Source organism: Cebus imitator, unplaced genomic scaffold (genome assembly GCF_001604975.1).
Source record: "Cebus imitator isolate Cc_AM_T3 unplaced genomic scaffold, Cebus_imitator-1.0 Scaffold208, whole genome shotgun sequence".
Lineage (NCBI taxonomy): Eukaryota > Metazoa > Chordata > Mammalia > Primates > Cebidae > Cebus > Cebus imitator.
In genome coordinates this window covers 1770225-1794082 of record NW_016107523.1, presented here as the reverse complement: position 1 = coordinate 1794082, position 23858 = coordinate 1770225, and the positions used below count along the sequence as shown (strand labels likewise).

The window sequence follows — 23858 nt, the reverse complement described above, 5'->3', positions numbered from 1 at the left end:
TGCCTGGGCTTCCTGAGGCATTTGAGCTGCGTCCACCTTGTCTGCAATATAAGCTGCCAACTGCTTGTCAATGAATGTGAGTGACTCCTGAATTAAGTGTAAGGATTTTTCAACCTCCTGGGCAGACTGGATGCTCTGTTCAAGCAACTTTTGCCTCCTTATAGCCTAAAGAGAAGGAATAAGAGTGTATCAGTTAAATGTTTACTCTTGATAGCTTTTCTGTAATCCTGCTGCACAATAAATGAAGATTCTGGACTCTTCCACAATCACCTTTTTGTAAGATAGATTTCTCAGCTTCCTGGCACTCATTCAGCTCTGCTTATTAAAAAAAAAATGTGAAGGAAGAAAAAAAAAACAACAACAACAAACAAAACTATAGGATCAGGGATCTCTGCATGAAAATAAATTACAATATCATGTACATCAAGGAAAGACGCTGAAAAAAAAACATTAGCAAAATCATCTCAGTCATTGCAATCTGTCTTTCCCAGGTCGAATGTTCCTCCTGATCTCATTATATAGTTCAAGAGATTTGGTTTGCTTAGAATAGGGTCATCGTCATCACAATCCACTTCAAGACAGATAATCTACTTCCACCAATGAGACACATACACAATCTGTTCAGAATCAGCTCCTCTTCAAAAAGAGAATTTTAGGTAACAGTCTGGTTAAAGATTTATTCTGAATACTATTTCAACCAGCTTTGCAAGATCTTTTTTCTCCCTACTTTATTTCACAATTTGGATTATGGAAATTGTTTGTACAATTGGATTTGTGTTACTGCTGAAGTAGAACAAATAATAAGTAATCCTAATATAGCTGCAATTAATCTTGATTGTTACTATAAGTATGATTAGGATAATTCAACAATTTTCAAGTATAAATAGCATGCTGAACAGATTGCAAAGTCTCCCTTCAAGGATCTGTTCACCTTTAAAAGAGTAGTTATAAAAGAAATAGGGCAGGCAACTTATTGGGAATTCAAGTCATAAGTCATTTAAAATACATTTCCTTAATACACAATGTCTAGGCATGATTATCTGGTACAATATCACTTCTTTTCCCACAAAGCATAATTGAGGTTTTAAGATGATCTGGGTTTTTGTATTATATACAGAATATTAGATACTACATAAATACGACATATGTTGGTTCTTAATCTTAAAAAATGTTAGTGATGTCAGATGGGTGCGGTGGCTCACGCCTGTAATCCCAGTACTTTGGGAGGCTGAGGCAGGCAGGTCATGAGGTCAGGAGTTCAAAACCAGCCTGGCCAACATGGTGAAATCCCATCTCTACTAAAAATACAAAAATTAGCTGGGTGTGGTGGTGTGCAGCTGTAATCCCACCTACTTGGGAGGCTGAGGCAGGAGAATCGTTTGAAACCAGGAGGGGGAGGTTGCAGTAGGCTAAGATCATGCCACTGCACTCCAGCCTGGGGGACAGAGCAAGACTCCCTCTCAAAAACATATATATATATATATATATATGCACGATGTCATTCTTCCTCAAGGAAGTCAACCTATAACACAGCATTGCTCAGGTAAAAAAAAAAGTTAATGGCATCTAGACCAAGGGAGGAGAGGAAGTTTAGTGAAGCTGCAGAAGGAGGGAAGTCTTTCCCAGCATTTCTCCCTGTACCGTAAATTTTGACTCCTTCAAGATTTTGTCGTAGGCTTTCCTTTCTTCTCATTCTACCCATACGTTTAACTTCAATTCCTCCTCACATTCTGACAACTCTCATCTCTACATCTCTCAAGTCCAGATTTCCCCCTGATCTCCACACTTGCATGCTATTTCACCCTATTGGACATCTCCACATGAATGTTCTACAACCACCAAAAGTTAACACTTCATATATATGAACTCCTTGTGCATCCTCTTCTCACCTACTTCCCATATTTTTTCCTATTTCAGCGAAATACAAATAATGATTGCCTTTATTAGACATAATTCTAGAAATTTCTACTTCCTCTATCATGTCCTTCATCATGTTGCATCTAATCAATCACTAATTATGTATTACACCTTCCAAATAGTTCTTGATTCCATTCTTTTCTTTCTCTTTCTCCATTGTCTTTAACCTAGAGTCATTACTATGTCTTCACTCAAGTATGGTTCAAGCTTCTTCACTGGCATTTTATTCTGCCACATCCCATCTGTAAAGCAACTGATATGTGTTCTCTCAATAATGAAATGATGGCATCCTGTTTAAAATCCCCCAGTGATTCTTTACTGTCCCTTGGATAAACGCTCTATTCTTAATATGGCTTAAAAGTCTTTTCATGATATAAGTTCTGCTGGTGTCTTTTACTCCCTGCTTTAGCTATAGAGAAATTTTATTTTTCATTTCCCAGCATATACAGTGGCCCTCTTGATTCTTGGCCTTAAACATGTTGTTCCCTTTTACTGGAATACTCTCAATCCTGACTATCTTTCATTGGCTAATTTACATTTATCTTCTGAGTCTAGCCTCATAAATGTGGACATCTCTTCCAAGTGGCCATTTCTGATACTATCTAAGTTCAGGGAGGTAATTCTTTTATGTTCTTTGAATTTTGTATTTTTTTAATTTGACAAGTAAAATTGTATCAATTTAAAGTATATAACATGATGTTTTAATATATGAATATGTTGTGAGATGGCTAAGTTATGTATGCATTCCCTCACCTGGCATTATGCTCTTTGTGTTTGTCTTAGCATGTGCCATACCATATTTAATATGCCATTTATTGTTTGCATTTGCTTTAGACTATCAGCTCTAATGAGGTCAGGGATTATGGCTGTCTTGTTCGTTGCTCAATACCACTTCCTAGAATAAAGCCCAATAGCTTTGTTTACATCTGGATGAAAAGTATAAGGAGAAACTTTAATGACAAAAACAAAAAAGTTCAAAGAGTCAAAGACAAAAATGGATTTACAGAAGAAATTGAAAACAAAGGTCACCACTGCTCAGAAATGTATCTTTTGGAGAATAAATCTACCTGTTTTTATATTAAAAGTATCAAAATTGGGGGGGAAACACATTATTTGAAGAAAATTTTAATCTATTTATATTAAAATACTGTATCCAAGATTGGGGACCAAGGCTTTGCACTGTATTCCAATTCAAGCATAGCTTCCTCTTCAGTCAAAATTTCAACTAAAATTTACATCAGTTAATTTACAAATTCAGTTAACAGTGCTCATGGCTATAATCAGAGCCTCTGAAACCTCACTTTTTCTATTCTTGAGATTCTATGGGCTGAAAGGAACAGTATGGCTTAAGAAATGATGGCAGAGTTGACTTCAGGTGGGTTGGTTCTGTTCCTGGCCTGACAGTCAATAAGAGAGGCTGATTTTCACTGATTCTTTGGTTATCTCAGTCAGTGAAAAGGCCTGATGTCAATCCAAGCTTGCAGAATTCTTTGAACTAGTCATGCAATAAGCTGCCTTCTATTTCTAAACATCTTGTTAGGGAAACCCAGATGGAATGCCAGGCTTATGAATTTCCTATGACTTTCTGCCCGCTTGACCTGTGCTGTCTCATTGAATGAAGTTGGTAGAAAGCCTTCAGCCATAATCTGATTTTTGTTGCTGTTCCAGAATACTGTTCAACTGTTGTTTTAAAATGTTAGTTCATGTCCTTATCTAATCCACTTAGCAATAAGAGGAATTATATAGCTAGACAGAAACAGCAAATATGAGGAAAGTTAGAAATATTTTCCCCCATTTATTTATTTTATTGCATTTTAGGTTTTGGGGTACATGTGACGAACATGCAAAATTGTTGCATAGGTACACACGTGGCAGTGTGATTTGCTGCCTTCCTCCCCATCACCTACATCTGGCATTTCTCCCCCTGCTATCTCTCCCCAGCTCCCCACCCCCACTGTCCCTCCTCTATTTCCCCCCAGAAATCTTTTAATATCTGGCAATCAATGACAAAAATAGAAAAATGGAAAACTGAATGCTATTTATGGTTACCAACACGAAACACATAATGAATCTATTTTAATACAATTTTCAAAGAAAATTAAAATCAAGTAAAAATTAACAAAAATTAATTGAATCATTTTATATCTTTAAAGTACTATGAAACATAAAATAAGTTTAAGAAAAAATGTTATGAGTTAAATGAGTTTTGCTGGCAATGGAAAGTCATCTCTACAATTCACTGATATCTCATCACATTTCCATTTTAAAAATTATGTATTAGCCTTTATGCCACAATATTACAAATAGATAAATCGAAGGGTAGTGTGTCTAAGAAACTCTGGAAGAAGTTGGACTATTACCTCCATGAGGGCAAGAGCTTCATTAAGAATAGTACCTGGCACATAATAAATTCTTAGTAATTATTTATTGAATGAATACATTGTTCCCTGCATGAATATTTTATTGTAAAAAAAAAAAAAGAAACTCTGGAAGAAAAAAATCTGCATGTGAAATAAAAAACTGAATATTAGAACCAGAAACATGTATTTAACATGTGAATGCATGCTTTAAAAAGTCAAAATAGAAAAAAATCATTTAATAATATTTTCCAAACAAAACATTCATTAAAGGAGTTATGTGCCCTATACTATACTTATTAAACTCAACATAAAAAGCAATTTTACTTCATTTAAGAGGTGATAGGTAAGCTTATGATTGCAAGTGGATTAAGAATGCAGATGTATTCATTACTACGATATGATCTGCTGAGAAATTATTATGAAGATATATTTTCCTTACAGTTTTCTATCCAGGAGTACTTAATAAGCACATCGTATTTTAAAGAGTTAAACTATACATAGAGCCTATCCCTACAGGAAGATTGCAATGAAAGCAGAGTGACACTTTGTAGAATACAAGGATAATACATTTTTTAGCTAGCAAAAAAGTGGAAAAATAAATCTATATTGCATGAATTGAATAATGTCATGAAAGTTCTTCTAAAATTCTCTATCCTATACTGACTGCAATTCCCCTATTGGTTGCCTAGCCTACAAATTAGAAAGAAAATATGGCTTAAAAATCAATATGCTAAAAAAATACACCTGGGAAATCTAATTCACAATATGAATTATTTTTAATGCCATAAAAATGAAAATAATGTCCTTTCAGTATCTTTGAGATCCAAGAGCGGGAATGGGAGAGCCATTGCCATTATTTTCTTTGTTTCTTCTTGGATGAGTGTGTGTTTTATTTGTTGTTGTTTTTAATGGACAACTGAGGGAAGATAATTTTGATGTCTGAATTATGATTGGATAGAACCAAGTGTGTGGAGGTCTTCAAAGAACGTTTCCATCAATTACCTCTTTACTGTGGGGCTCAATGAGGAGGGGGTTCCAGAATCATCTGAGTCTTAGAGAATGAGAATCGTGAGGGTGCCAAAGATGCACGTTGACCTCTTAAGATGTTTTACAAAATTTGTTTTTATCCAATTGTGTAATAATACATATTGAGTGACTCCTATGTACCAGGCATTAGGGGGCTCTCAGTTATTTTCTCTGTTTAAATTGGTCAATGGATCCAGACTTAATGTTATGAAATGTACATGTCAGTTGGCCTTACACCAAAAAAGGGATTCTCTTTAGTAGGCTGGGAGTTCAAGAGATATATGGCTTCTCAGAAGTCTGAGGTATTGCTATTGTTTGTATGGGTCTCCAAAATTTCATGTGTTAGAAACTAAATCCCCAATGTGGCAGTATTGAAAAATGGGGCAACTAAGAGGTGATTGGATCATGAGATCACTCCCTTCAATAATTGACTAATCCATTCATGGGTTAATGGAATAATGGGCTATACTGGGAACTGAAATGGTAGATTTATAAAAAGAGGAAGAGAAACCTGAAGTAGCACTTTAGCATGCTCATCCTCCATGCTATGTGATGCCCCTTGCCACCCTGGGGCTCAGTAGAGAGTGTTCCCCCAGCAAGGCAGCTCTCACTAAAACAAAGTGGAAAATTAAATCTACATTGCATGAAGCAAATAATGCCACAAAAATTGTCACATCTAAAATTGAGGGGCCCCTTGAAATTGAGATGTGGCCTCTCAACTAGACATTCTCAGTCCCCATAATTGTAAAAAATAAATTTCTTTTCTTTATAAATTACCAAGTTTCAGGTGTTCTGTTACAAGCAACAGAAAATGGACTAAGACAGGTATGTATTTTCTCAGGAATTACAGCTTCTTGCAGGTTCTGTTTCAAGTCATTTAAAAAAAAAAAAAAAAAAAAAACCTTCAGGCTCATTGAGAAAGCAAATTACCTAGGTGTTATTTAAATTTTATTTGTTAATGTATTATTAATATAATATTAATAACAGAAAGAGGAAATTTTTAAAATTAAAAGTTGTTTATGATCATTTCATAAGAGACATTTATTTTTTGTGTTTAAGTACTCATCATTGTGATTTAGACACGTAAAACATTTTGATTTCCAGCATTTTAAATTTTTTTCTTCTGAGGAAAGAAGGATTTTAGCCAATGTCAAAATTAAGCCCTCATTCTGATGAGTGATTTTAGTAGTAAATGAACTATAGAAAAATAAATCCCAAATTCCAATGCAAATAGAGGAACGCACCGATAAATTTTTGAAGTTTCTGCTTAGGGTAGCGGATTAATTGGCTCCACCTTGACTGTCCCCACCTTGCAGAAAGTAGAGCAATGTGGAATATGTTTTATTTTATAGAAAGTGTCTTTGGATTGGAGTCCTGTAAAAGACATGCTAAAACCAAATCCTACTCAATCTGCTCTTCAAAAACTAAAGTGGAGACCCATGAAAGGACATTAATCTGCATTTGACAACCGTGCTTCACTTCACAGACTTTACCAGTCGAGTTATCCTTCCCAGAGTCTCATGTTCAGTGGGCCAAACAACTGGTGCAACTACTTCCTTTTAGTATTTCTTTGCCACCTACTAAGAGGTTGCAATTTGTTCAAGTGCCAAGTCATAAGAATACTCAATTTGACTGAATTGTGTTGGTGGGTGTATAGCATTTTTGATAAACTATTTCCTCCTGACCTAACTCTAAGGAGCAAGTCTGAAACTCTGCCACTATGGGTATGAATACAATAAATTCTACCCGTTGTCTTAAAATTTTGGCTATAGTCTTAAACTGAAAATAACAAGTAATAAGTCTTTCTCATTCTAAGAAATGGAAATAGCAGGACATAGCAAAGGGCTTATAAATCAGCTGGGAAAACTGGTCCCACTTCTGTTGCTCCACCATACCCACTTATACTCAAATTCTCTGAACGTTTTAGAGAGAATCATTGCCGTGCTCGATTCATGGCCCAGAGGGAAAGTAGGGATGGCTCCCTCTGTTTATTCCTTAAGGGGGAATAAAAGACGGTACCTCAACCTTTTTGTCCCATGCAAGTAAGTAGAGCTCCAAGACCACTGATCACAGGGTCTGGGATTCTAAAGTAAATGGGGATGATGCCTAATTACCAGCTCTGCTTCTGTAGCTGTCTGCTTCAGAAATTCTGTGCCTAGTTGATAGGTAAAAAATGAATTAGAAATAATGATACAGTGAAAAGAGGGGCTAGCCTGTACTTCCCAGTGCTTGGTGTAGCAAACATTTCTCAACAGGTCAAGTGAACATGGAAGAAGACAGCCATGTTTGAGCTGTCTACCAGGAACACTGTTTATGGAACAAGAGTACCTCAGGATCAAGAGGCTTGAAGATATTTTTATAGGGCATATTTTTCTTCTTAAAGATAGAGGAAAACCAAAGAGCTTCTGCAAGTCTTCTTAAAGATCCCATACTGCCACCCCACATAAAGCCAATGTTTGTATCTCAGTTACACACACACACACTCACACATATACATACAAATCATAAACTGAATGCCACAAATAGCTAGTTAATAGGAGACATTGGCCTATTTTCCTTAAATCTTACTTCCCAGGACATTGGAGAATCAGAGAACTGAAGTGGAGTTTAAAAAGAAAAAGCCAGTGGAGGTGTAGGGTGGAATCTAACCACACTTCCCTTCTAGAGCAAGTCTTTTAGACAATGAGTTAAGCTTGAGCTGGAAACAAAGAAGAATATAAGTCAAATATGACATTGAGATTTTAATCTGAATCAAATTAAAGTCTTTATTACCTCAGAGGCCACAAAGCAATGGGATCTATTCATGGTACCAACTATCTGGGTGATGTAAAAGCATTTCATGTTTCTGACCTATCTGGCTCAAATCAACCTACTAACACAATTCATGAATTCAGCACTTGCTAAAATGAACCAAAATCAGAGGCAAACGACAGACATTCAGAACATCTAGAATGTGGTCCAGGAGAAGATGGTAGTTAGTTTATGAAAGGTATGAAGAGCTAAAGAAGAACTTAAGAAATAACTGTGAAAAACTGAGCATTATAGTAATATCACGATTGAAAAGCTAAGAAAGGTATGTTGATGCTTTTGTCTCATACAACTGCTTGCAAACTGCATGTATGATATACGTCTACCAATATAGATAAATATAATAGATGTGAGGGCTATTACTCATGTCAAATGCAACAACTCATCTACTGATTGATAACTCTGCTAAACAACCAATTGAAATCTCTGAAGTATAATTTTAAGGTCTTTAAAAAAGCATGCCATAAAAATATCAGGAATTATTTAAGGACCACTAAGAATGTTCTATTTGTCTCAGAAGTTGGTTCTTACAATTTTAAGTTGTTTAGAATTGGGAAGATGACAGCCGTTAAGAAGCTGACATTTGAGGCACACATCATATTGGACACTTGGACCTCTTTGAGATTGATTAGATATGAACACTCTATTTTCTGTAATTTCATATGGTGTTAAGAAAGTAACAGATCCTTTTTAAAAGTTATACAAAAATTTCTAGACGTCTACATATGCTTATACCAGTGTAAGAAAATAATGTTTTCCAACGAGAATGGAGCTAGGATTTTGCAAAGGGAATCAAATGGAGATTAAGAGAAAAGCAGAGGGAGAAGAGGATAATTTGTAGCAGAAAAAATAATTTGCCAGTGCTCATAGTGTCATCATAAGATTCACTCTGTTGCTTTCTTTTCAAATTAGTTTGTCGTATTTTTTCCTAAAGAAAGGAGATCTCACACTGTGTTCCTTGGACAAGAAAGACTAAGTAAATTTAAACTGTGTTGCTTTAAGCCACTTTAACTCTTGTGAGGGGCTTTGGTACAGTGGTTTTCTTATGACATGCTTGTTAATATATTTAATAGAGATGTAGGCTCTAATTACAAAGATGTATATATTTTTGCATATATATCCTTCAAATATAAAATAAAGAAGGTTACATTATTCATGAGAGGCTTCTAGATTTATGTGTTGTTAATGTCACTAAGTTTGAACACACCTAGGGGAAAACCCAAACACCATGTGCATGGAGCTCCTATAATTTCCTTTATAGGAAAGAATATAAATGTGAAAACTGTTGGTGTCATGGTTAATTAGAAATTCATCTGTTTTAGGATTTAGCAGGTCACTAAAGTTTTTCTGTTGACCTCTGAAGGAAGCATACTTGAAAGTCATGTTTGGGAATCATTTTATCAATGGAACTTGACATCAGATAGCCATCACTTTCAAGTAAAGCATTGACAGAATGGTCAATGAGCTGTATAGTAATATATCTAAGACATTTCTGGATTCTTGCTGCATCCATTTATCTTCATGGGTAGACAAGTGAAATTGGTCTTCTGCCCTGACAGGAGCAAACTGATGCTTTATTTAAGCTTCAAAAAGAAAGTGATGGAAGCATTATTCAGTAAACACAAAATAAGTCTACAGGATTCATCATATCCAGGCTTTTTCAAGATAACTTCAGGAGCTACCCTGGTCAGTAAAATTGTTCTGGCCCAATGGCGAGGTGATCTTTCACTGCACATGTGTTCATAATATGAAAGTCTAAACTTTAGGAAATTAACAATTTATTGATACAGGAAAAAATTAAAATGTTACAGTGTCACTGTCTCCTGATATGGAATATTGAGACAGAATCAGATTTCAGGGATGATTTTGTCAGGACTGAGGCTACATGTTGAAGCAACATATAGAGTCTATATATGAGACAAAAGTCCAAATCTGGGGTTAAAATCAAGTTGTAACATAAAGTAATAAATGAAGGTCAGAAACAAATAGATACTGAACAAATTAGTTGATTTCTGACAATTGCTTCTCTTACTGTCTCAGGAAGCCATTAACACAGTGACTCTCCTAATGCAAATTATAGGTGGGGAAAGGACAAGAAGTCATAATTATCTAGTGCTTCTAAGCTGAGTGGTGTAGGTTAATTGGTCAAGTACAGAAGTACCCAAGTGAGAGAGAGCATACTGAGGAGAATTGCAGATAGGTTGGTGATTGTGAGCAAACTAGCCCTTGCAATGCAGATGAACTAGGCAGTTCATACTCTTATTAAGTATAGGCAGTGATCCAGTCAGTACAGTACTGTGACAAAGATCTCAGAGTGAAAGGACCCTTGGAACTAGTTAGTCCCTCTACTTAGGAATTCAGATTCTCAAGATAGAGACTGAACATGTTATCTCTTGCTTTCTGGACTTAACATGATGAGCAGGAAGCAAATCCATCACACTTCCTTTAACAGACCAGGTAACGATGGCCACACAGGTTATAAACAAGTTTCCAATTTTCAGTCAGGCAGTCTGAAATACGGCCTTGATAACTAGAAATGGTGCTGTGGTACTTTTCTGATGTGTATTAGAGATCTCTGCTGGATTCCTTCCACTGTGATGTATCTTATAATAGTGTAAGGTCAGTGTTTAGGTTTTCTTGAACTAAAGTGCTATGGATTTTGCTGGCCTCTATGGTCAACTGTAATTCATATTGGTTCAAACTTGAAGTTTTATCTGAGAAACTAGAAAAATGGTCCTCTCCCCTGGGATATCAAGGATGACTTGTCTTTTTTCATCCCACCCAAATACATAAAGATGAACAATATTTATTTATCACAAATATTCCAGATGATTGCCATGGCTCTGGAGAAGTTGATGTGCAAGGTACAGTATGCTTATGGCTTCTTGCAATCTTCCTTATTTACATTATATTGAAAAAGTCCTCAGGGTCTAGCTCAGTCAATATCTACATTGTTTTGTCCTAAGGTTATTACAAGGTTTTCTGATATTTTGTCTTCCAAGTTGTTAAAATAGACAAGATTACAGTTTTGTAGAAAAGAACTCCTGCCAGGATCTTTGGCTCTGATATGATTCATTTGGATGGGATGTGCACCTTGAACAGCAGGAACAAGGTATATGGAACAGCTGCTTTTCTTCCTGCTTTCTAAACATTCCATATAATGCTTTAGGAGTAGGTTGGGTGTGCAAAAAGATGGCTCGTGTTTATATGAGCACAGGGAACAGATAAACACTGGCAGAATGGTGCATTACACTCAATTCCTTGTTAAAGACCAGGGTCATCTGCCACAAAATGTTCTTACAATATATTAAGCTGGCTGAAATAGAAATAAACTGGTTCTGAACTTTCTCTCTTCTCTATGTCCTCACCCCACAATGGCATCTTCTAATCATCTACGGATGAAAGCCAATGTGCTGGAATTATTTGGCATGGGAGAGGAATAAACAGGTCTCAGATGTGAGGCTTTAACTTGTAGGATTGTTAAACTTTTCATACATCAGATGTAGCTGAAGATTAAGATGTGGACCATGCTTACAGCCATGCAGGACTGCTTAGCATCTTCCCTACAGGAGGTATCTGTTCCTTCAACATCATGGTTGTGGTGAGGAGGAAAGGTAACATACAGTGGGGATTATAGTGATGCCCTTTCCGTGTCATCAAAAATGTGCTGCAGTTTCCTAGAAATTGTTCATTCTACACCAGCAGGGAACTATGGCTGTGAAGGAAAACCACTTTTTCCTCTGCTTGGTTTAGTTGTTCAGGAATTGGAAATGAACGTCATTTCTGCTATATGGATATCATCTATCTGTTATGAACAGTAGATGGGCAAGAAAAAAATTACTGGTCCATAGTGGGAATGACTCTGACACATAAGGCGCCTTAGCAAAGTGGACCTCATACATGTGCTGATAAATAAAGGTCTATCTAGACCAGGGTTCACAAACCTGAATAATCAGAATCTCGACGAACTTTTCCAAATACAGTTCTCAGCCTCAATCAAAATCTACTAAATTAGAAAATCAAAAGAAGACAAAAGTGGATATGTATACACTAAAATTCCTATAGCCTTCCATCTGTGTACTTTTGGTGATGAGCTGAAATTAAGAAGGTCTATGAAGACTAAAGTTTGAAAGAAAATATGCCTTACATAACAACAACAAAATAACAGATAAGAAAATGCAATTAACTGGGCTCACAACAAAAAAGAACCAACAGTAGAGTGCTATGACATTGATATTAATGCTGATCAGAAAATATGAAGCATAGTAAGGTAGAAACAGTAAAGAAATTCTCCAATTTTACTTGATACTTTCAATGGAAAATTACTAATGAATATATGCATTCTATGACATAGAAGACAGCTTAATATACTTGGAAAGTATTTTTATTCCTCATACCATATAGGGACACTAGAATACAATGCAAATAAATGTTGGTTAACATTCCCTTTCCCATTTTTTTTTTTTTTTTTTTTTTTTTGAGACAGAGTCTCGCTCTATCACCAGGCTGGAGTGCAGTGGCGCAATCCCAGCTCACTGCAACTTCCGTTTTCCAGTTTCAAGCAACTCTCCTGCCTCAGCCTTCCGAGCAGCTGGGACTACAGGTACGCACCACTATGCCTGACTAATTTTATGTACTTTTATTAGAGATGGAGTTTTACCATGTTGGCCAGGATGGTCTCCATCTCTTCACCTCGTGATCCACCCGCCTTGGCCTCCCAAAATTCCCTTTCCCATTTATATATATTTTTGAATAAACATTTTCAGAATTTTAGCCTGAATATTAAATAATAGATTTGATTATTCAGGCTCAAGAATTTATGAAGTAGCTTGAAAAGAAAATGGTTTTTAAACAAGTTGAGAGTGGTAAAAAGTAAGATGAAAGAGAGAGATGAGTATTTATCTTAAGAGCAGTATTTTGTTATAGAAATTATATGCTAATTATAAATCATGATGGATAAGTAAAAGTTATTGACAAGTTTCATTAAAATAAAGATATAAACTCCAGGAAATTTTCTAAAAAGGCACATAGATAAAAGAAAAACTTCAATTCAAAAATTTTTTCCTAAAATGCTAATTTACCAATCCATACTACTGATTTAGCTTTTACAACTGATTAGATTTTAGGCCTTAATATAATGCTTTTCCTTTATGTATTAACTCCCCTTTTGCTCTTCCAACTTTATTATTCTTTTTTTCTCTTGTTTTATGGTAGGCCTTTGTAGAAGAGCTATTCCAACTTTAGAAATAAATAACTCAACTATCAAATTATGAGAAATTTGAAGATATCATTAAATGGATATATTAACACTCATTCAGAAAGATATTAGTGCTCTCCAAGAGCAAACATAATTTGTCTAGAGTGAATATTTAACAAATATTAATCAGATATAAAAATGCAGTACATGATAATATATACATATGTATGTGCTTATATACGTGTATATATAAATATATGCATGTATATATGTATGTTTGTGTGTCCCTTTGTGTCCAGACTCCCAAAAAACTCATATTCCATATACTAGACATACAGACAGACAAAAAAATTTTAACTACTTTTCTATATAATATTTCAGAAATGTCAATGTGACTGTCCAAGGAAACATTACTTACTGAAGTAGGGTAAATTATATCTAAAAATAATAATGGAATTTCTACTTACAAAGAAAAAACCCATGATTCATGGTGATTAAAATAAGAATTGAACACATTTACAGCAGGCCCTTTTCTGTGAAGGCTATGTATTCTTTCAGTTCCTGTAGCTATAAATTAGAGGGTAATTACAATCAAAATAAAACATGCATTTTAAAATATTATTAAAAACAAGAATCAAGGTAACTCACATAATTGAAGGTAGGACAAGAAAAAATGCTTTTCTCAAATGGCAAAAGAAGATACAGGAAATAGTGAAGAAAAAATGTCTAATTTACAAAGAAAATAGTGTATACATTCATGTCTTTTTTTATATATTAAAGAGGTCTGGGCTATTGGGTTTATTACCTGTGTGTAAATATCACACAAGTGAGTTCCTTCCCCTCAAAATGTAATCACTCTTGACCAATTATTCAATTAATATTATTATGAGAGCAAGATGCATAGTCCACCACTCAGCTGAAAATTGCAGTCACCTTGAACATAGATGTTTGCCATAATAGTCTGCTGACAACGCAATTTTTATATAAAGATAAGTTTTATTGCAGAGCATTCAACCTAGGAGAAGTCAAGATTCAAGATATCCAATATCCTTTTTCCACTGTAAGGAAAAGGCACCAAATTCAGACTATGGAAATACATAATCCTAGAAGCTATATCCATTATTAACACACTAAAAGTAAGACAAAAATTTCACCTTTCTAAGTATTAAAGCATTTATTGTTAATTAATTATCCCCAGTGAAATATTTTCAAGTAATGATAATCTATAAAAGTGAGTCTAAATTCTTAAGTCCCAAACATTATCAAAAACAATTCAGGTGTACTAATAACCAGATGTATAAAGTGATACCCGAAATTGGCTTCAAAGGCATGCAACCTGTGTAGTTATGCAGTAACCCATGCTTAGGAGAGCCCATGCTTGGTTCAATGCTCTGCTGTTGCCATCTTACAATGCTTAATTTTTGAATATAGGACCCAGCATTTTCTTTTCTGCCCTGAGTCCCCCAAATTGTGGAGCAGATCCTGATACTTTGGAAAAAACAGTCAACAGCTAAAAGACTGAATAAAAATCTGAATTAAATTGGTTAATTCACAGAGATTGTAAAAAAAAAAAAAATACAAGAAATTCACATTAGAGTCACTAGGACACTGTAACATACCGACGGTAACCAAATGAATGACTTGCAAATATGAATACAACAGGAAGAAAAGACTTCAGACAAGAATACTAGTTATTTCAGAATATAATCAAATACACCCTGGAGATGCTAATCAAACATAACACAAAGAAAAGTTCCTTCACTTATGTTTTCTATGTGGCTATATGTGTGTGGTTCTAAAAAAATTATTTTGTAGAAAACTGTGGGATAAGTCAGAAAACTGATTATTTCCATTGTGCGTAATTTCATTGGCTGCTACTGAGTCCACGATATTATTCTCTAACACTTCTGATTCTAAACAGATTTTTAAAACAAAAGAACTCCTATTCCAAATACTTTTCACTCTCATTTCCTCAGTGGCACCAGTTCTCCATTCTCCCAACCTCTTTTCCCATGTAAAGAATCCTAAACAACCTAAAAACAGAGCTAGCTTCTTCTCAGGGATGAAGACCTTGGTGGATAAATTTTCTCAAAACTTACTACTCTCCACCTCAAAATGTCCTTGTATTATCTCAATTTTCTCTTTCCCACTTCCAAAGTCAATCCTTCCATTTTTTGCTCATGTATACTATCTTGTAAGACTTTGTTATTACATATTGTATCTTTCTACTGGATCTCCCTTATACTACAAACACAAACATGCTTAAATTTTTATTATCCTGAAAATCAACAATGCATCTTTTCTGCCCTGTTATTATTCAACTTCAGTTACTGGCCTTTCTTATTTTTTCATCATCACATATTTATTGCCTTTATTTCCCCTGCCCATTTTCTATTTTACCAGATTTTAACCTCACAGTTTTTCCTCCTCACTTTGGAAAATGGTGACTACATTTAATGAGAAAACCACTGAATGAGAGTTGAGCAAAGAAATACAGCTAACGGAGGCATCACATTAGCAGACTTCAAACTATACTACAGGGCTACAGTAACCAAAACAGCACAGTACTGGTACAAAAACAGTCACACAGACCAACGGAACAGAATAGAGAGCCCAGAAATAATGCCACACACCTATAACCTCCTGATCTTCGACAAAGCTGACAAAAACAAGCAATGAAGAAAGGATTCCATATTCAATAAAAGGTGCTGAGTTAATTGGCTAAACATATCCAGAATGAAACTGGACACCTTCCTTACACCATATACACAAATCAACTCAATATAGATAAAATACTTAAATGTCAAACCAAAACCTTAAAAACTGGAGGATAACCTAGGCAATACCATCCTGGACAAAGGACTAGGAAGAGATTTAATGATGAAGATGCCAAAAGCAACACCAAAGCAAACATATACAAATACAATCTAATTAAACTAGAGAACTTCTTCACAGCAAAAGAAATTATCAAATGAGCAAACAAACTACAGAATGGGTGAAAGATGTTGTGAACTGTGAATGTGACAAAGGTTTAATATCTAGAATATCTAAGGAACTTAAACAAATTTATTTTAAAAAGCCAACCCCATTAAAACTAGGCAAAGGACATGAACATACATTTTTCAAAACAAGTCACTCATGTGGCCAAAAATATGAAAAAAATGTTTAATATCACCAACCATTAGAGAAATGCAAAGTAAAACCACAATGAGATACCATCTCACAACACTCAGAATGGCTAATACTGAAATGTCGAAAAATAACATGCTGTTGGGATTGCAGAGAAAACAGAACGTTTATGCACTGCTAGTGGAAGTTTAAATTAGTTCAACCCTTGTGGAAAGCAGTGTGGCAGAGCTAAAAACAGAACTAACATTCAACACAGCAACCCCATTACTGGGTATACAGCCAAAGGAATATAAATTGTTCTACCATAAAGACACATGCACACATATGTTGACTGCAACACTATTCACTATAGCAAAGATATAGAATCAACCTAAATGCTCATCAATGGTAGACTAGATAAAGAAAATGTGATATATATACACCATGGAACACTATGCAGCCATAAAATGAATGAGTTCATTATATTAGCAGGAAAATGGATGGAGCTGGAGGCCATTATCCTTAGCAAGCTAATGCAGGAACAGAAAACTAAATACCAAATGTTCTCACTTGTAAGTGAGAGCTAAATAATGAGAACACATGGACACAAAGAGGAGAAAAACAGACACTGGGGCCTCCATCCATTGAGAATGGAGGATGGAAGGAGGGAGCAGATCAGAAAATAATATCAGGTACTAGGCTTATTACCTGGGTGGTGAAATAATCTGTACACCAATCCCCCATGACACACAGTTTACCTATGTAACAAACCTGCCCGTACACCCTGAATGTAAAAGTAAACAAATATAACTAGTCCTAGGTTCTGCATCTTATCTATGGACAACTTAGAAAGAAAAGAGATCAAAATTATTTTAAGTATTTTTATATGCCAGGAGGGGAGTTAAATATTAGAACTTGGTTTGCTAGCTTTCTACCACTTTAGAGAAAATTCAGTAGCTATGACATTTTACTCTCTAAATACGGCTCACCTTGTTCATATACTTCACATTAAAGTTGAACATCTCCAAAATCTTAGTCCTTAAGGGTAATATAATCAATAATATATAGATTCATCTTTTTTGGCCTACATTTTTTTTCTGCTAAAAATTATATCTACTTCTTCTTAGAAGGAAAACAGATGAAGAGTCAGCCTTTTATTTCCTTAGACATTTAGTTTCTTCAATCAACTGGATCATAGGTTTAATATCATCCTTTTATGATGGCAGCCTATGTATAGCCAGAGGACACAAGTTTTGATCTTTCGTCAGATGGGAAGTTAGCTCATTAGTTTTCAGCCCTTCTGTCTTTTTTATAAAAATTAACAGGAGCCGACTGAATTTTTAAATTTTTATTATCACTCAGTTCTTCGAGTTTTAACTATTTATTCTGATTTCATCTTTGACCCATGAATTATTTACTTTAGTCAAGTTTTTACTATTGATTCTAACTTGTTACAAATTTAAGAATATTTCCCTAATAATACCAAATATGTGAAATATATTGATATTTCTATGTACTTGAGTTGAAATTTACACTCTGATTTAGGGTTCTTTATACAGTCTTTATATCCAACTTATCAACTGTTTTTTTTTTAATTTATTTTATTCTTATACTTTAAGTTCTGGGGTACATGTGCAGATTGTGTAGGTTTGCTACATAGGTGTATAAGTGCCATGGTAGTGGTTTGCTGCATTCATCACCCCATCACCCACATTAGGTATTTCTCCTAATGCTATCCTTCCCCAATACACCCCACCCTCTGCTATTCCTCCTCTAGCCCACCATCCACCAGACCCTGGTGTATGATGTTCCCCTCACTGTGTCTATGTGTTCTCATTGTTCAATACCCACTTACAAGAGAGAACATAAGTGGGTATTTGGTTTTAAGAGAGTGTTTGGTTTTCTGTTCTTTTGTCAGTTTGCTGAGAATGATGGTTTCCAGTTTCATCCATGTCCCTGCAAAGAACATGAACTCATCTTTTTCATGGCTGCATAGTATTCCATGGTGTACATGTGTCATATCTTCTTTGTAGAGTCTATCATTGGGATTGGTTCCAAGTCTTTGCTATTTTTAACAGTGCCACAATAAACATACATGTGCATGTCTCTTTATAATAGAATGATTTCTAATCCTTTGGGTATATACCCAGTAATGGGATTGCTGAGTCATATGGTATTTCTATTTCAAGATCCTTGAGGAATCACCACACTGTCTTCCACAATGGTTGAATTAATTTACACTCCCACCAACAGTGTAAAAGTGTTCCTATTTCTTCATATCCTCTCCAGCATCTGTTGTCTCCAGATTTTTAATGATCACCATTGTAACTGGTGTGAGATGGTATCTCAGTGTGGTTTTGATTTACATTTCTCTAATGACCAGTGATGATTAGCTTTTTTCATGTTTGTTGGCTGCATAAATGTCTTCTTTTGAAAAGTGTCTGTTCATATCCTTTGCCCACTTTTTGATGGGGTTGTTTTTTTTTTTTCTTGCAAATTCAAGTTCTCCATAGATTCTGGATACTAACCTTTCGTCAGATGGGTAGACTGCAAAATTTTTTTCCCATTCTGTAGGCTACCGGTTCACTCTATTGATAGTATCAATCTATGGAGAACTTAAAAGTAAAAATTTTCAGAATAAAGCATCAATATTCAAAATATATTGTTTTTAAGAAATACAAAAAACCCCACATATATCAAAGATGGAAGAATGGAAACAGATTTTCCAGAAATGATTAATAAATATAAAGCTTAGACACCTAATTTTTTCCATCAAAATAGACATTGTGGTTGATATCATTATTTGGCCAAAAGTGGAGCAAAATATAACAGTTCTAAAACTTATACATACTGGGTGAGGCATGGTGACTCACACCTGTAATCCTAGCAATTTGAGAGGTCGAGGTGGGTAGATCACCTGAGTTTAGGAGTTTGAGACCAACCTGGGCAACATGGTGAAACCCTGTCTCTACTAAAAATACAAAAATTAGCTGGGTATGGTGGTGGATGCCTGTAGTCTCAGCTACTTGGGAGGCTGAGGCAGGAGTATTGCTTGAACATGGGAGGCAGAAGTTGCAGTGAGCCCAGATTGTGCCACTGCACTCCAACCTGGGTGACAGAGCAAGACTCTGTCAAAGAACGAAAACAAAAACCTTGTATATACCTGTGAAAATACCTTCAAAATACATAAAGCAAAAATTCACAGAATAACAAGAATAAATATACAGCTACATCAGCATGGTGGGATTTAGTCTAGATTTAGTCACTACCTCTACCCTCTTGATAAACAATAAAAAGGCTTGTGACTATAACTCCCCTCCATATTGTTTTTGATCTAATATTTCAGATCCAAATTATTTTAAATGCAAATCAGACATTCTTATATATTTCATGTAATGAATGCCTTTTGTATTTAAGAGCTTAACAATTTATTTTTTTCATCAAACCTACTTGCATCTAAGACCATTAAAACATATTTTTCTACTTATTCTAATTCTTCATACATATTTTAGGAGTTTTTGTAGTAAGGGGCTACTGGGGCAAAATCTCTGTTTCTTTCACTGTGATAATGTCTAATTATCTTTTACTCTGAAGAAATAATTTTGTTGAGTTCAGAATTCTAGGTTGATGGTAAATTTTTCAATATCTTGAAAATATTTTCCTTTGCTTTTTTATTCTTACTGATTGTTATAGATAAGAAGTCTAATGTCAGTCTAAATTTTATTCCTCTGTAAGTTATCTGTCTCACTCCAGCTAACACAAATTTACCTTTGTCTTTGGATTTCTGCATTTTCACTCTGATATGTCTGAGATTGGATTTCTATTCATTTATTTTTACCTGTTACATAATGTGCTTTCTGTTTAAGTGGTTTATGTCACTGTCTCTGGAAAATTTTCCTTTAATATCCTTCATATATTACTCCATCTCCATTTTTTAAAAAATGCTTTCAACATACAAGAAAGCCGTATATAATTAACACATACAACTTGCTGAGTTTGGAGATAAGTATGCATTCATAAAAACATTACCTCAATCTATGACATAAACCTATTCATTATCTCCCAAACATTCCTCCAGTTCTATTATTATTATTATTATTGTTATTATTTTGTAACAGAACACTTAAGGTCTATCCTCTTAGCAAATTTTAATAAACAATAGAGTATTGCTAACTACAGGCAATATGCTTTACAGTTGATCTCTAGGAATTATCTATATTATATAACCTAAACATTGTACTCTTTTACAAATACCTCCCCATTTTTCCCTTCCCCTAGCTCCTGGCAGGAAGCACTGCACATTCTGCTTCTTTTAGTTTGTATTAGATTCATAAGGTAAGTTGTATTATGTATTATTTCTGTTTCTATGTCTGGCTTATTTCATGTAGCATAATATCCTCCAGGTTTATCTATGTGGTTAGAGCAAATGGCATGATTTTCTTCTTTTTTAAAGGGCTGAGTAGTATTTCAACGTATATATATATATATATATATACCACATTTTCTTTTTCCTTTCACCTGTCAATGAACGTTTAGGTTGTCTCCATATCTTTGCTATTGTAAATAATGCTGCAATAAAAAATCGAGTGCAGATAATCTCTTTGAGATTCTTATTTAATATCCTTTAGAAATATCCCCATAAGTTGAATTGCTGGATCATATGGTGATTCTATTTTTAGTTTTTTAAGGAATCTCCATACTGTTTTTTCAGAGTGTCAGTATGAATTAACATTCCCGTCAACAGGGTACAAGAGGCCCTTTTCTCCACATCCTTGCTAAATTTGTCATCTCTTGATTTTTTAATAATTGCCATTCTAACAGGTGTTAAGACATATATCATATGGTTTTGATTTGCATAGCCCTGATGATTATTGATTCTGAGCACCTTTGCATATACATGTTGGCCATATGTATGCCTTCATTGAGGAAATGTCTATTGAGCTTATCTGTCCCTTTTAAAATTGGGTTATCTGATTTTTGATACTGAGTAACAACCATCCCCATTTTCTTTATTCTCCTTTTTGAAAACTACCACTGAGATAAATTATATGTTCAGATTCTACTCCCCACACCCATCTCTATTACCTTCTTGCTCGTATTTTCCCCCTTCTTAGTTTTTGGTAACACAGTCTGCATATTATCTTTTAGTTTTCTCTTAATTTATTTTTTAACTAATATATATTTAATATATTCATTTTCTAATTTTTAATTTTAGTTTAATTTAGATTTATTTATTCAAAGTTTACAATGTTTTTTTTTCCTTTAAAAAATTCAGTAACATTTATTTCTATAACAATTTACCTATTTATTTCATACTATACATCTTGCAATTCTAATATCTGAAATTCTAGGAGAGGTAGTCTAAGTTAACCCTGTGTTGTATGGGCTGACTTTGCCTCATGATGGCTTGTTTTCTCTCTCTCTCTCTCTCTCTCTCTCTCTCTCTCTCTGTGTGTGTGTGTGTGTGTGTGTGTGTGTGTGTGTGTGTGTGTTTATGAGCTCAAATTTCACTGAGTTTAATCTGTGAGGATGCTGAAGTCACTTTTCTTGGTAAAGAATTTGCATTTGCTTCTAACTAATGCTAGGATGCTCCTAGGCTGGTGCTACTTTGACATAATCTCTTGTTTGAATATTTCTTTACCCTTTGTGATAATACATACTCAAGAGTTCCTCACCTCACAAGAATAGGCCTACAGTTACACATTTTCAGGTGACATTACTATAATTATTCTTACTATGACTTTCCACTCTCAGTGAGAAGATGGATGTCATTTTATGTTTGTTCTCTGTGCAGGTGTAATCCTCTCTGCCCATTATTTTACTGATAGAACCCCAGTTTTGTGTGGAATCTGTGTTTAGCTCGCTGATTTTCTTGAGCCTGAGGATCTTATTTATTTTCTACCAAATGATTTAATTCACCTAAAATTTGGATTCCCAGTATTAGCTTTTAACTCCAGGCTAAAACAAGTATCAGTAGTTATAGTCACATTATTATATGACTTCAGTTTCGTGTATATTTTTCCTGGTCTTTAAAGGTTTACTTATACTTCCTTGAAAGCAAAATAAAAGATATCTACTAGGCAGTTTCCAGCATCCTGGTGCTTTGCAGAGGGCATTCTGGAAGATTTCATTGTCCTAGCCCTTGAGAACAGAAGTCAGTCCTATCTCAACATCTGTGAAGTAAGCTACTCAAATCTGTATCATAAAACTAATGTGAGATTTAAGTTTGATGTTGCTTATAACTGCTTAGCTAAAGGACTGACATAAAACTGCTTGATAAGTAGTGGCTATTACTATTATTGTAGATAGATATTCTCTAAAAATAGACATAATGATAAATTCATAAAACATAATATGTCACTTATTTTCCTACATTACTTTATAGTCTTCTTTCAATCAATATTCTTCTATTCTGGTCTCTCCATGCTAAAGCAGATGTGACACTGAGGGAAAAATTCAAAGTCACAATTACCAGGAAAAATGAATAGGTCCTTCTAGCAGTCTATCGTAAATATCACAAATGTTAGTAGAATTAACAAATTTTGATTTTGTCAAGTCTCTTTTAGTATATTTGCTATTTTCTTGTCAGACAAAACAACTTACAGACATCTTTGAAAGTGACTGAAATGGGGGTATTAATAATCCATGAAAGAAATGAAATAATCACTCAAGAGAAATGGTAAAGGCTTTGGACTTCTGTGTGACTTTAATAGTTAAGACCATAAATTTTATTTTAATTCATCAGCCCTAATACTTTTAAGGTCATGTTTTAAACTTTTCTTAAAATCTGGGAAACTGGTCAGGTGTCATGGCTCACACCTGTAATCCCAGCACTTTGGAAGGCCAAGGCAGGTGGATTACCTGAGGTCTGGAGTTCAAGGCCAGCCTGGCCAAGATAGTGAAACCCCATCTCTACCAAAAATACAAAAATCAGCTGGGCATGGAGGCACATGCCTGTAATCCCAGCTACTCAGGAGGCTAAGGCAGAAGAATTGCTTGAGCCTGGGAAATGTAGGTTGCAGTGGGCTGAGATCATGCCACTGCACTCCAGCCTGGCCAACAGAGCAAGACTGTCTCAAAAAATAACATACAAAAAATTGAGAAACTAGTTAACTGCCATATTCACTTATTAGCAGGCAGTTTTTTATTTTTAATATATGAAAAGGGTCACATAGATTGGGGGTAGTGTAGCCAAATGGTCATGTGCCTAGGCTTCAAGTGCAAAGAGATGGGTCTAAACGCTCAATAGCTTCTTCCTAGGGCCTTTAATATCCTTTCCATTTCTGTAGAATGGGTATATAAAAAAACCATATATCAGCCAGGTACGGTGGCTCATGCCTGTAATTCCAGCACTTCGTGAGTCTGAGACAGGTGGATTACCTAAGGTCAGGCATTTGAGAACAGCCTGGCCAACATGGTGAAACCTCATCCATACTGAAAAA

General features: G+C 35.0%; 1 protein-coding gene across 8 annotated transcripts in view; it reads right to left on the bottom strand.

The window, feature by feature from the left end:
* DMD (dystrophin) overlaps nt 1–23858 on the bottom strand; it is a 2133401-nt gene that overhangs the window by 1338508 nt on the left and 771035 nt on the right. For 7 of the 8 annotated variants that reach the window (XM_017548497.2, XM_037745683.1, XM_037745686.1 and 4 more), the window contains exon 30: nt 4–165. In XM_017548497.2, coding sequence (XP_017403986.1) covers nt 4–165 — 162 coding nt within the window. Of the gene's footprint in view, nt 1–3; nt 166–270; nt 498–23858 lie in introns of those variants that run through there. The other variant, XM_037745687.1, reaches the window with a different exon arrangement.